Here is a 12500-nt window from a genome sequence, read left to right as displayed (position 1 = left end):
TACACATATATATATATGTATTTGTATATATATATATGCATATGTACATATATCTTTATGTATATATGTATATGTATGTATGTGTATGTATGTGTATATATATATATATATATATATATATATATATATATATATATATAGATAGATACATATCACACACACACACGCATGCGCGCACACACACACACACACACACACACACACACACACACACACACACACACACACACACACACACACACACACACACACATATATATAAAACATATATATATGTTATATATTATACATACATACATATATTTATATATTTATATATATATTATATATACACACATATATGTATATGTATATATATATAATATAATATATATATATATATATATATATGTATGTATATGTGTGTGTGTGTGTGTGTGTGTGTGTGTGTGTGTGTGTGTGTGTGTGTGTGTGTGTGTGTGTGTGTGTGTGTGTGTGTGTGTGTGTGTGTGTGTGTGTGTGTGTGTGTGTGTGTGTGTGTGGACGCGCGCGCGCTACATCCCACATGTACGCGTAGCCTATAAAAAGGTTTTGATAAAAACAAACTATAAAAAATCGGAAATCAAGGAAATGCATCCTGTTTATTCAACACTCCGACACCGGAGGATCAGTGACTAGCATCACGCGCTGGACCACGTCATCGCCACTCAGCATATGGCAATGTAGCGCTTGCGGTGGGTCCGGCTTGCTGGCTTCGGTCTCCATGGCGGTCAGCTGACTTGACGCGAAGTGTAAGTTGCTTCCCCCTCTCTCCTCGGCCCTCTGCCCGCCCTCCTTTGTACTTAAGTGGTAGGTGTGCGACGCCTCCGCGACGGGCACGAGGCGGGCTGGCTCGAGGAGGACGCTGTGGGGGAGGCGGCACACGTCGGAATTCAGCGAGCCACCGGGCGCCGAAAAGACACCCGTGTTGCAGAGGTTGCTCGGCGCCGCCACGACCGAGGACGAGCTCGTGGACTCGCTGGGGAGGATGTAGTTGCTGGCGAAGCTCTGTTCGCTGGAGGCGAGGGAAAGGTTTGAAAGCGTCTGCGGTACAAGGACCGAGTGTTTGTCCACTTGCCTCCCTGACGCCGAGCCTCCCTGAATGGCCAGATCCGAGGCCATCACAGGCACGACCTGATGGACCAACTCCGCTCTCAGCCCGCTGCCCAGGACGTGGCTCGTCTTGAAGTCCGTGCCGATGCCAGGGTCCAATCTCTCCTTCACCGTCAGCTCCACCACCTTCGGCGCCGTGCTCAGGGTCTGCTCCGCGTCGATGACACTCGTCGGCCCCGAGAACGTTCTCTGCTCCGTCTGCAGCCCGTCCTTCGTCCTCGACAGGATCTTCAAGTCTGGCCCTAAGGGTGTGTGGGACAAGAGCTCCGCGCCGATCTCTCCCCCGGCGTCCTCCCTCTCAGGCTGACTTGCCTGCAAGGTCTGGAGTTCCTTGGGATGCACAGGAGCTTTACCCGCGGCGAAGGTTCCTTCTTCGACGTGCTCTTGGTCCTCGGGGGAAACGTCGGGCGGCAGGGTGTGGGACAGCAAGTGCTCCTTCAGGTCGCTCGTCGAGAGGCAGTGAGCACCGCAGTATTGGCACTTGACAGCTCCTCTCGGCATGTGGCTCCGCTCGTGCCGCGAGAGGTTCACCTTCTGGTGGAATTTCTGAAGAGAGGATAAATAAAAAAATCTTATTGTGTGTTAAACTGTTAATCTATCTAGAGAACAAAATGACAGGCAGATAGATAGATGGATAGATGGACAGATAGATTGATAAATAAGATAGACAGATATAAACACACAACAAAGAGAGAGAGAGAGAGAGAGAGAGAGAGAGAGAGAGAGAGAGAGAGAGAGAGAGAGAGAGAGAGAGAGAGAGAGAGAGAGAGAGAGGAGACACACACACAAACACAAACACAAACACAAACACACACAAACACACACACACACACACACTTACACACACACTTACACACACACACACACACAAAATACAAGACTAGTTCACTAACCTTATTACAATATTTACAACTGAATCGTTTTATCCCTTGGTGCATCAGGGAGTGCACCTCGAGATACTTCCGTGTCTTGAAGAGTTTCTTGCATGTGGGACAAGGGTACGAAGGAGGTGCGTGCACTGACTGGTGTTCTCGCAGTAAATCCTTGCGGAGAAACTGCTTCCCACAGACTTCGCAGCTCAGGCTTTCGGCTGTTGGTCCACCTATCGGCAAAAGAATGCTTACATCATCAAATGTATTTAAAAAGTTATGTTGAAGATGTCAAACAGAAGAATAAGAAGAGGATTAGGATTAGTATGATTAGAAGACATAGAAGTGAAGAAAAAATGAAAGTATGAACAAAATTAGGAAATGTAACTAAACGAAGATGGACGGCCATGAAACAAATGACAGAAGTAAAAGAGAACAAGAAAGAATAGGAAGAACTGACAACTACAGACAAAGAAGAATTAGAAACCACAAACCAAACAAGAGTTAAAAGAATACAGAGTGACTTTAAACATAGGAAAGCAACCATACCATGGGCAGTTCTTAAGTGTGTGTTGAGACTGTGCTTAGTTGCCAATGCAGCTCCACACACAGAACAGGTGAAGTTTGGCCCGTCTTTAAGCTTCGTGGATTCCTTCACATCCATTTCAACACTACAGACATGCCGGTCTAAGCTCTCCTGTCAAAGAGAAATAAAGGTGTTGAGTAAAACTACTGTCAATACTACCTATACTTTAATCATAATGTCATTTCCTTAATTCTTGTAATTTCTAAACCTATCATTATCAACAATAAACGTCTATATCACAGTCATTCAGAAATGAAAAAGTTCAGTCTTCATCAAAAATACTACAATCTACTTGATTCTACAACAGCTGATGGACCTACCTTTCTGTAGTAGGACCTCCTGCAGCTGGAGCATGTATAAGGAGCAGGCCCATGAACAGCTGCATGTCTGTTCAGGGCTTGTACTGATCGGAAGACCATGTTGCACTGGTCACACTGTTGTTCAACCTCGCACACATGCACCTCTGTGAAGCATAACGGGGTGAGGGGTCTTGAAATCTCCACATATACAAAACAGATAAACCCCCAAATCAGAATTACAAACCGAACTACAGTATCATCATCATATGATGTAAAAGTACCAATTCAGTAAAATCAAATAGACAAATACAACAAAAGTACAAATATGATTACTTTGCTGAGAAAATGATGAATATCAAATGCATGGTCACCATAAACTATATCCCCAAGGCACTCACCATAGCCGACACGGGAACGGAACCTGTGGCCACAGCAAGAACAATGGTAGGGATGCGTGTGAGTGTGGTAATGTGATCGAAACTCAGTGGCATCGGTGAACGCAACACCACAATCTTCACATGTAACTTGGCCTGTTGATGCTAATTGCTGACTCTGGGAATAAAGAAAAAAGTTGTGTGTGATGGTGTGTCATTTTAATATACAGTATATACAGTCAACAAATATATTACATAGAATAATTGCTATGTTATAAATAAAGATGATAATAGTAACAAAAAAAAAAGAAAAAGATGGAGAGACAGTAGAAGGAGGAGAGGAAGAAGAAAAAGAAGAAATTGTCAAAAAAAAAGAAGAAAAAAAAAAGAAACCAAAAAAAAAAACTGAAAAAAAAAATAATGAAAGAAAGAAGAAGAAAAAGAAGAAGAAGAAGAAGAAGAAGAAGAAGAAGAAGAAGAAGAAAAAAAAAAAACATGCAAATCAAAATCATTTACCTGTCGGCACAGAGGAACATGTTGCGCTAGCTTGGTACTGCTTCGGTAAGGCTTGCTGCAAATGTCACACTGGTATTGCCTGTTATGACCAGCCATGTGACGATCTAAGATGGTCTGGTTCACAAAGTCCTTCCCACACACACCACACTACAAACAATATTGTGAAGAGAAAGACATCAATGTTGTTATTTCTTGTCAAGTGATCATTTGGGTTAAACTTTTTTTCATTAAAAACTCTTACTATCATAATAATTATCATAATTTTTATCCATATTATCAGATTCATTATTAGTCTACAGTTATCAGGGTCACTGTGATACACAGTATCATAAGTGAATTGCACTATGATAAATGCATATCCCTGCTATATAAAAATTCTTCTGTCATGATTTCACTGTAAACTTCAAGAGTAAAAGTAGTTTGGGTCCTCAGTGCTTTTGACAATCATTACAGATATATGGAAGACTTTTGTTGTAATTCTTACTTGAAACTAAAATGTCTTCAAGACAAAGCTCTTCTCTGTGAAATAAATGTATCAACTACATCAGATGAAACACTACCTTGCACAAACTACTTCTCGGATGAAAGCTAGTGGAATATTACACACAATGGTTCTGCCAATAGGCTCAAGACCATACCACTTCTTACTTTGATTACCAGTAACAAAATTTCTGACAGAATTAAGGCTGTTTCTTACCTGAAAGAAAGTGGTGACTTCAACAGATGGACATGATTTCAAGTGGCGATCCAACTCACTGCTGTTGGCAAAAGTGCGTCTGCATCTGTCACATTTCCTGTTCCCTGAAATATGAGAAGTAACTTGAAGGTGAAGTAAATTTTGCTGTAATACAATTTTTTTTTTTTTGGTTATAAGTATCCTCATACTTTTACAAAACCTCTTTTAATGTATTAACCCAATGTCGACGGGCATGACGTGTACATATGTGCTATGCCCACTGTGAGTACTCGTTTGATTGTTTTTACACATAGATGGCTAAACTTGTACTAAGTCAACAATGAGCCAGTTACAAGTACTGCCTGTCCCGCCGTTTACCTTTTTCTTTGATTTACAAAAATGTTATACATTATCTTATTTTGCTGTTATTAATGTTTATAACATTATATTAATTATAATAACACCATCGATATTCATAGCACTAGTAAAAAATTTGTTTTTCCCGCCAACTCAAATCCCGTAAGGTCACAAGTTCTACTAATTGACTCCTTTGTGGCTAAGCACTAGCAGAGCCATCTATGTACAGAGACATTTCACAAAAATATAGAAAATGAGAACCTCATTTTCCCCCTTTTTTATTAATTTTCCCCAGTGACATTAGGTTAAGTACATAATATATATGAGGTGCTGATAGGTTGGAATTGCCAACTGACATTTTCCCCTATACAAATTATTGTTTTGTTTGATTTTTGTTTGACTTCTGTCATTCAAAATTTGCTAGACAGTACATGCATGATGAGTAAATAGCATTTACATTACAGCGAGACATAAGCTTCTGAAAAAGTAAAATTGTTATCAAGCAAAACTTCATCTCAAAATGGCCAACCTCCTTCATTTTCACATGAAGGCTCATTTACATAAACCTACAATAACATACCATTGTGTTTGAGGTAATGCTGTTGCAGTAAGACTGGGTTTATGAATTCTTTGCTGCACAAGGAACACTGGAAATTTCTTTCTTTTGCTTCATCAGGGCAGTTGTGTTTCTGAAGACCCTCTTTGCGAGCGAATACCTAGGAGACATAGCAGTGTCATGGACTATACAGATATTGGAAATCTTTTTATCTCTTAATACAAGAACTGCACAATCATAATAACTCTGATAATCTGCATGGTGTGCCATAAAAGACAAAACTATGGAGGTTCTTGTACATGCAAGAAAATTTTAGTATAAAACTCTAAACTCCCTAAAGCAAATGTTGCATCACTTACTGGGTTAAAAAGATATGAAGGCCTTACTTAATGTTATGAAGTAAAGCTTAGCAAGACTTGGGATATTAATTAGCTTCTTTGTTTGGGTTGCATATATAAAAAAAAAATGTATGAAAGAAAATGAAACTTTGTCAAGCTTAGCTGCTTGAGACAGGTGATTACTCAAACATACACCACTCTCCCGTTAAGTGCTCAAGGAGAGCTATTGACTTGCACATTCCTTTCATAGGAAATACCTGGCCTTTAATGATGAAAAGTTATAGACTACCTAATATTCTTTTGTCTTAAACTTCAAATCAAGTGATATTTCATAATGCTTCAACTTATATGTCTTAATGCACTCCAGGCATCAATGGGTTGGTGGCCATGAAATGTGTGAAATAAGATATTACATGGTTTGGACAATGTGTGAAAATTATATTACATACTTGACTCAGATAGATGGGATATTGCAGAACCTTATATTACCTGAATTGTCATGATGCTATATATACTATGTGTTTCAGTTATTGTATCTAGGAAAATAATATATGAGTCATGTAGGTTAATGCTGTACAAATAATAATTACATATACAATCTGATAATTAATCTTTGATTTATGAGTAAGGAAAGACCAGATTAAAGCAATGATAAACAGTACAGTAGAGTAAAAACATAAACATGTAACATTACTTCGAGATAAATGTGTTGCATACTGGATGCTATTGCACTTGAGATGTCTAATTATGTCTGCTACATCCCCTTTCTAAGAGGGATTTCGAAAGTATTAGATACTTTATAATGCCTCAAATGTATAAGCACACATCTCTATCTTTCTCTGTTTTCCTATCTGTCTGTCTGTCTGTCTCTTCCAACCTTTAAGCAGTGCTGACAGGTGAAATCTCCAGTGTGCTTTCGCAGATGCCTCAGCAGATATTCAGCCTTGTGGAAATGTTTGCGGCAGATCTGGCAGTCATGGGGCCGATCCACAGGTTCGGTTGGAATAGCAGTCACTTCATTCAAGCCCTTCTGAAAGGTGACAGGAATGGGTAACCTGTATGAGTGACCGCTGCTGATTTACTTGGAACTGTAAGAATTTGTGATCTGTAGGACTGACAGCTATTAGGTCACTTAGAGTTGTGATAGGAATTAGTAAAATGTATCGCTAACAGCTTTAGGCTTTCTAGGAATTGTGAAAGGAATCTGTAGCCTATATACATGATAGCTATTGGCTTACTAGGAATTGTGAGAGGAACTTGTAGCCTCTACGACCAACAGATAATGACTTACTAGGATTTGTGTAAGGAATATGTAATCTATATCACTGATATTGGTATGCTAGGAATTGTGAAAGGGAATGCAGCTTTTATGACTGGTAGCTATTGGTTTACCACAAATTGGGAAAAGAATTTGCTATTTGTAAAACTAATAACTATTTTTATATTAGGAATTGTTACAGGAATTTTTAGCCTGCACACTTATTGGATAAGCATGAATAGTTTTTATGAACCATTGATTTCTTTCTTTTTTCATCATAAAGTACAATACTGTTAACGACAACTTTGAAATAGAAACCTACTCTTTTTTTCTTTAAAGATCTGCCAAAGACAAACTTCAAACTGCCATTTCTCTTAATTTGTAGCTTTGCATCAAAAAGAAGAGAAAAGAAAAGAAAAGAAAAGAAAATAAAAGATAAGAAAAAAGAAAAAAAAAAGAAGAGAAAAGAAAAGAACAAAAGAAAAGAAAAGAACATAAGAAAAGAAAAGAAAGAAAAGAAAAGAAAAGAAAAGAAAAGAAAAGAAAAGAAAAGAAAAGAAAAGAAAAGAAAAGAAAAGAAAAGAAAAGAAAAGAAAAGAAAGAAAAAGAAAAAGAAAGAAAGAAAGAAAAAAAGGATCTGAAAACCTACTTACAGAAAACATTCTCACAATAAGGAAACTAAAATATAACCAATATGAATAGGCAAAAACATAAAACAAAATACATGACAATGTAAATACTTTAACAAACTAGTAAATAATAATGGAATGAACAACAATGAAAAATAACCGAAAATCTTTTATAAGCATTTTGTCAAATAACACGCCTGAAAAAACTTACCTCTTTAGTACCAACTGCACAAGGGTCATCAACCACACTTTCTTCATCACTCAGGACTTCAAACTTCACTGCAATGTCACCATTTGTCCTGCCATCTGCAATCAAGTAACCTCTAAGCAAATGTTGCAAAATATCTTACTGCCCTCTTTTAGATCATAAAAATCTCTTCAACAAATAAAAATGTCTTGTTTGACTCAAGTAATTAAAATGGAATTGTACAAGGTAATCAAGAATAAAGTGAAATTATTCAAAGACATACAAAGAAATTTCTAAAAGATAACTAATTCCATTATAGAACTGCCATTTCTCAGATCATACAGAAAAACACGGCAATCATTATCACGACTAATAGCAATTCTCACCTGACAATGCTTTCCCATTATAATCTTTGTGCGACGTCTGACAGTGCCGTTCCAATAACTGCGAACTCGAGAATGAGCAACCACACGTCTGGCAGATGTGACACCTTCCAACCAGCCACAGGAGGTGAGCCTGCAAATAAAGAAATAATTAAAATCGGAAGAACATTTATCTTGGAGAACGTGACAGAACAGATTTTTACAGTATGTGGAAATACAGTCTTATACTTAAAGTAGTCTATTTGCATTACAACTACAAACATTGGAAAATTTTGAGGGGAAAAATAATGTATAACAACAATGAAACTTTCCTAAGCATTTCCTGCAAACATTATTCATCTTTAAATATCCTACAGCAATGCAATACCATTTTAATATTGAAATACATCAAATACTTTTGCAGCTGGGACATTATGATTACGTTTTCAGTGAAACAAACAATAAACAAACACACAGAGACACACATACATATAAAGGGAGAGAGAATATTGTCTATTTTCTTTTACTGCAACTTCTGAAGAAAGGTGATCTATACCTCTTCTGTCTTATTGCTTCTATGTAAGGTCACTGATGTGGATCAATTAACATCCTTTACCCACTGTGCTAGCATGACATGACATGCATACTATGTATTTAAGGATTACAACTGACCTCTTTTTAAACTTAAGTATATGAAATAGCTATTTATCATTTCAAAAATATCCCAACAGATTTCAAGGACAATTTGTAATAGTAGAACACAAAGAATATAAAGGTTATGGATACAACTTTGGATATATTTTTGATTTGATTTTATACTGGTAGATCGTGAAAAAAATATGGATCTATATCTAAAACTCAGGCTTGAATAAAAAATGTAAGTAAAAAGCTCTGAATAAATAATAAAATAAGAAAGAAAATGGACAGTAATAATATCATACAAGGAAAAAGAAAAAAGAAAAAAAGGGAGACAACCAATGGAAATATATCTAATAAATGAAAGATGAAAAATACATACATTAACAGCAAAGGAATATTATTTTCAAAACATAAAATGGACATAAGGGAAATAAGGAAAAATGGCAACAAAGAAAGAAAATAAAATCCTGTTCCAAAGTACTCACTTTCAGATGTTTTGCAAAGGGTATGATCTTTGAGTAGTTCTCCCCACAGTAAGCACAGGCCCATGGCTGTGGGTCACGAGCTCCTAGGGCACGGGGAGGGAGTTGCTTGACAATGTGGGAGTTTGCTAAAGGAACATCTGCAAGGAGGGATGGGAGTGTGTAAATTCATTTTTGACAATGACAAATATTTCCTATGTTTACTAGTGACATGAGCAGTGGTCTTAAGAGGTAACATGAAAAACACCAAAGAGGAGAAAAAATGATTGAAAATAACCTTACCTGCTTTAACTTCTTTATGCTTGTTTGCTATCTTTCTTCCTGTCACAGCCCCAGGCAGTATAGAAATGTTATTGTTCATGTTCGCTGGAGGCTTGGTATCGACATCCCTAGGTATTCCCTGAGCTGGTGCCTGCAAATTCCCTTCTTTGTGTCGCTGTTTGATGCGTGGAATTGGTGAAGCTGCTGTAACGGTGAATGTCACTATACGTTCTTTCAAATGAGTGTCATTCTTCTCAGTCACAAGTTCGATACTTGGCTTAGTGAAAGCTTCTGCTGTTCCTAGGATAGGCTTAGGACCATTTGCATCTAGTCTACCTCTTCTTTGGTCTGTAAGTGAATTGCTCTCTCCTTGTAAACCCAACTTCGGCTTTAACATCTGTCCATCCCTAACCCAAGGCACATTATATGAAGGCGCAGCAACCACAAAATCACCCGACAACAAAACTGGCTTGTTCTGCAACCCTGTTTCATATCCTCTACCCCCAGCATTATGGGTAAAAGTGACTTGTCCTTTCCCAACAACGATCTTTGATAGCGACGGTGACACTTGCAGTGCTGCAGTCAGGTGTGGCATATGATGGCTTACTGCTGACTTGCGCACCACAACAGCTGAACCAACCAAGCTGCGGTTGTAGCCGAGAGACTTCAGCTCCTCCTTCATCTTCTCCTGATAGAATTGTGTGTACCATACTCTTAGCTCCGAGCCTTCAGAAATGTCCTCTGCAGCAATGTAGTACAGGAGATCATCTATCTGCAAGTTTTCAAGGTTTTGAATGAGAATGCCGAAAAATTCCATTAAAACAGTGGTTATGCATATGATGACAATGATGTTTATGTTGGTGATAATGGTAACGATAGTGATGACAGTGGCAATGATGATAAAAATGCTGATAACATGATGACAAAGATGATGATGGTGGTCAAAATAGTGATTAGGATGATAAATGGGTCAAGAGCATAGGTAACTACAGGAAAAAAGATTTGGAAGAAGTAAGATGGGACGAAAGAGGATAAAAAATAAGAAGAAAATACAGAGAAAACAAACACAAACACACACAAAAGAAATAGTAAGAAATAATTCCAGAGGCATCTTTCCTCAACCCCATAGGCTTACCTGGCATGCAAGAAGGTTTCTGTTGGTGGGAGAGCCAGCAGGAATGAGGCTAAGCCAATTGCAAAGGTGCTTCCTTGTGAGGTCCAGGTATGTGCAACCTCCACCCGCATGATAGATCTGTAAATTGGATTAATATTCCATCTTATACAAACATTAGCTAAAAAGAAAATGAATTGGGCATTCTGTCATTTATCATACAGAGGGTGATAACCCCAATTTGTTTTCACTTCTGTTACAAAATTTCTAAACTGTAAATTTATGTAACTATATACAAAGTTGGAAAAAAATCCATGCCAGCAATTAGTATACAAAAGAATATAGACAAATACTAAAAATACAGTATCTATATTTGACCAAGCCAAGAGAAAATTCCAAAATAATTCCGAACCTTGAGGGGAAAAGACGAGTAGTGGCTGAGCGTTGGCGTGTGGGGGGCAATGAGAGGGCCCAAGCGGGTATACTTTGGCACCGCCTGGCCCACCACCACCAGCCGAAAGCCTTGAGATCTCCCGCCTTCGACGCGAACCCATGATGGTAGTGACTTGAAGGCTAAGTGGGGCTCTTCATGCTCTATACTCTGGACCTGTATGAATGTGGAAAAGTGATTAATATATATAAATTACAATGTTGGATGGTTGAAAAATTACAATGATTTGTAATACTATCAGGATTTCTTTTTTTTATTTTCTGATTCTCTATCTATAAAGCAAGATAAAAGTTATTAGCTGAGTGCTCTCACTATTATCAAGAGACCTTTAACCCAATGACACCGGGGAAAATGAATAAAAAATGAAGAAAATGCTGTGCTAATTTTTTATATTTTTTGTGAAATGTCTCTGCAAGTGCTTACCACAAAGGAGTCAATTGGTAGACCTTGTGACCTTACCCAATTTGAATTGGCAGGAAAAATGTTTTTTCTACTAGTGCTATGAATATTGATGGTGTTACTTTTATTATAAACATTATAATTACTATTATGTTATAAACATTAGTAACAGCAAAATAAGATAACGTAAAATATGTTCGTAAATCAAGGAAAAGGGTGAACGGGCGAGACAGGCAGTACTCGTAATTGGCTCATTGGTGACTTAGTACAAGTGTAGCCATCTATGAGGAAAAACAATCAAACAAGAACTCACAGTGGGCAAGGTACATATGTACACGTCATGCCCCTTGGCATTGGGTTTATGCAAATATGTTTAATATATCTGTAAAAACAAAAAAATCTCAATAGGGCCTCAGAAACCATAAACAGTTCTTAACAATTTAAAGACAAAATTATTGCTTCTTTTTCACCTTTGCTGTTCATATTAAAGAAAATCTTCAACACAACCACAACCATCACTGAATTAATTTTGAGATTATGTTTTTGTGAACACTATCATCACAACATTACCTGTTATTGTTCATCAAAAACTACATTTATCCCTTTCAACATTATCATCACAATAACATTATTAATAAATTATTTTTCAATATTATCTTTTTTCCCCTACACTTTTTATATTATCTTTTACAATCACAATGTAACTTTAGTATCACTATTCTACTACACTATATTACACTATAATGTAACATTATTTACAATTTTCACTATTTGGGAGAGCCTAGTCATTGGAATAACTACTCCCGGACAGTACTTCTGGATGTAATAATAGTTTCACCAATATTTTTTCAGAGTTCTACTACAAGAGGTGCCAGGCATATTTGGAATTTATTTGATGGCAGTTATATATATATATATATATATATATATATATATATATATATATATATATATATATATATATATATATATATATATAAATCTATTTTTTTTTTTTTTTTTTTTAATATGTATTACTG

At 37.2% G+C, this 12500-nt stretch overlaps 1 protein-coding gene across 2 annotated transcripts in view; it reads right to left on the bottom strand.

The window, feature by feature from the left end:
* Nucleotides 1-480: 480 nt before the first annotated feature.
* The window catches only part of LOC125047847 (PR domain zinc finger protein 15-like), a 14539-nt gene continuing 2519 nt past the window's right edge, over nucleotides 481-12500 (bottom strand). For both annotated transcript variants that reach the window (XM_047646359.1, XM_047646360.1), the window contains exons 3-17: nucleotides 11044-11238; nucleotides 10656-10772; nucleotides 9542-10292; nucleotides 9263-9399; nucleotides 8163-8292; nucleotides 7801-7895; nucleotides 6580-6732; nucleotides 5389-5524; nucleotides 4473-4576; nucleotides 3776-3922; nucleotides 3284-3437; nucleotides 2907-3049; nucleotides 2550-2697; nucleotides 2025-2233; nucleotides 481-1677 (exon numbers count right to left, since the gene is read on the bottom strand). In XM_047646359.1, coding sequence (XP_047502315.1) covers nucleotides 625-1677; nucleotides 2025-2233; nucleotides 2550-2697; nucleotides 2907-3049; nucleotides 3284-3437; nucleotides 3776-3922; nucleotides 4473-4576; nucleotides 5389-5524; nucleotides 6580-6732; nucleotides 7801-7895; nucleotides 8163-8292; nucleotides 9263-9399; nucleotides 9542-10292; nucleotides 10656-10772; nucleotides 11044-11238 — 3672 coding nt within the window. In that variant the 3' untranslated portion in view covers nucleotides 481-624. The remainder of the gene's footprint in view (nucleotides 1678-2024; nucleotides 2234-2549; nucleotides 2698-2906; nucleotides 3050-3283; nucleotides 3438-3775; nucleotides 3923-4472; nucleotides 4577-5388; nucleotides 5525-6579; nucleotides 6733-7800; nucleotides 7896-8162; nucleotides 8293-9262; nucleotides 9400-9541; nucleotides 10293-10655; nucleotides 10773-11043; nucleotides 11239-12500) is intronic.

The sequence above is a fragment of the Penaeus chinensis genome, chromosome 42, assembly GCF_019202785.1.
Source record: "Penaeus chinensis breed Huanghai No. 1 chromosome 42, ASM1920278v2, whole genome shotgun sequence".
NCBI lineage: Eukaryota > Metazoa > Arthropoda > Malacostraca > Decapoda > Penaeidae > Penaeus > Penaeus chinensis.
Note: the sequence above shows the minus strand (reverse complement) of the source record. Positions and strands in the feature narration are given on the sequence as shown.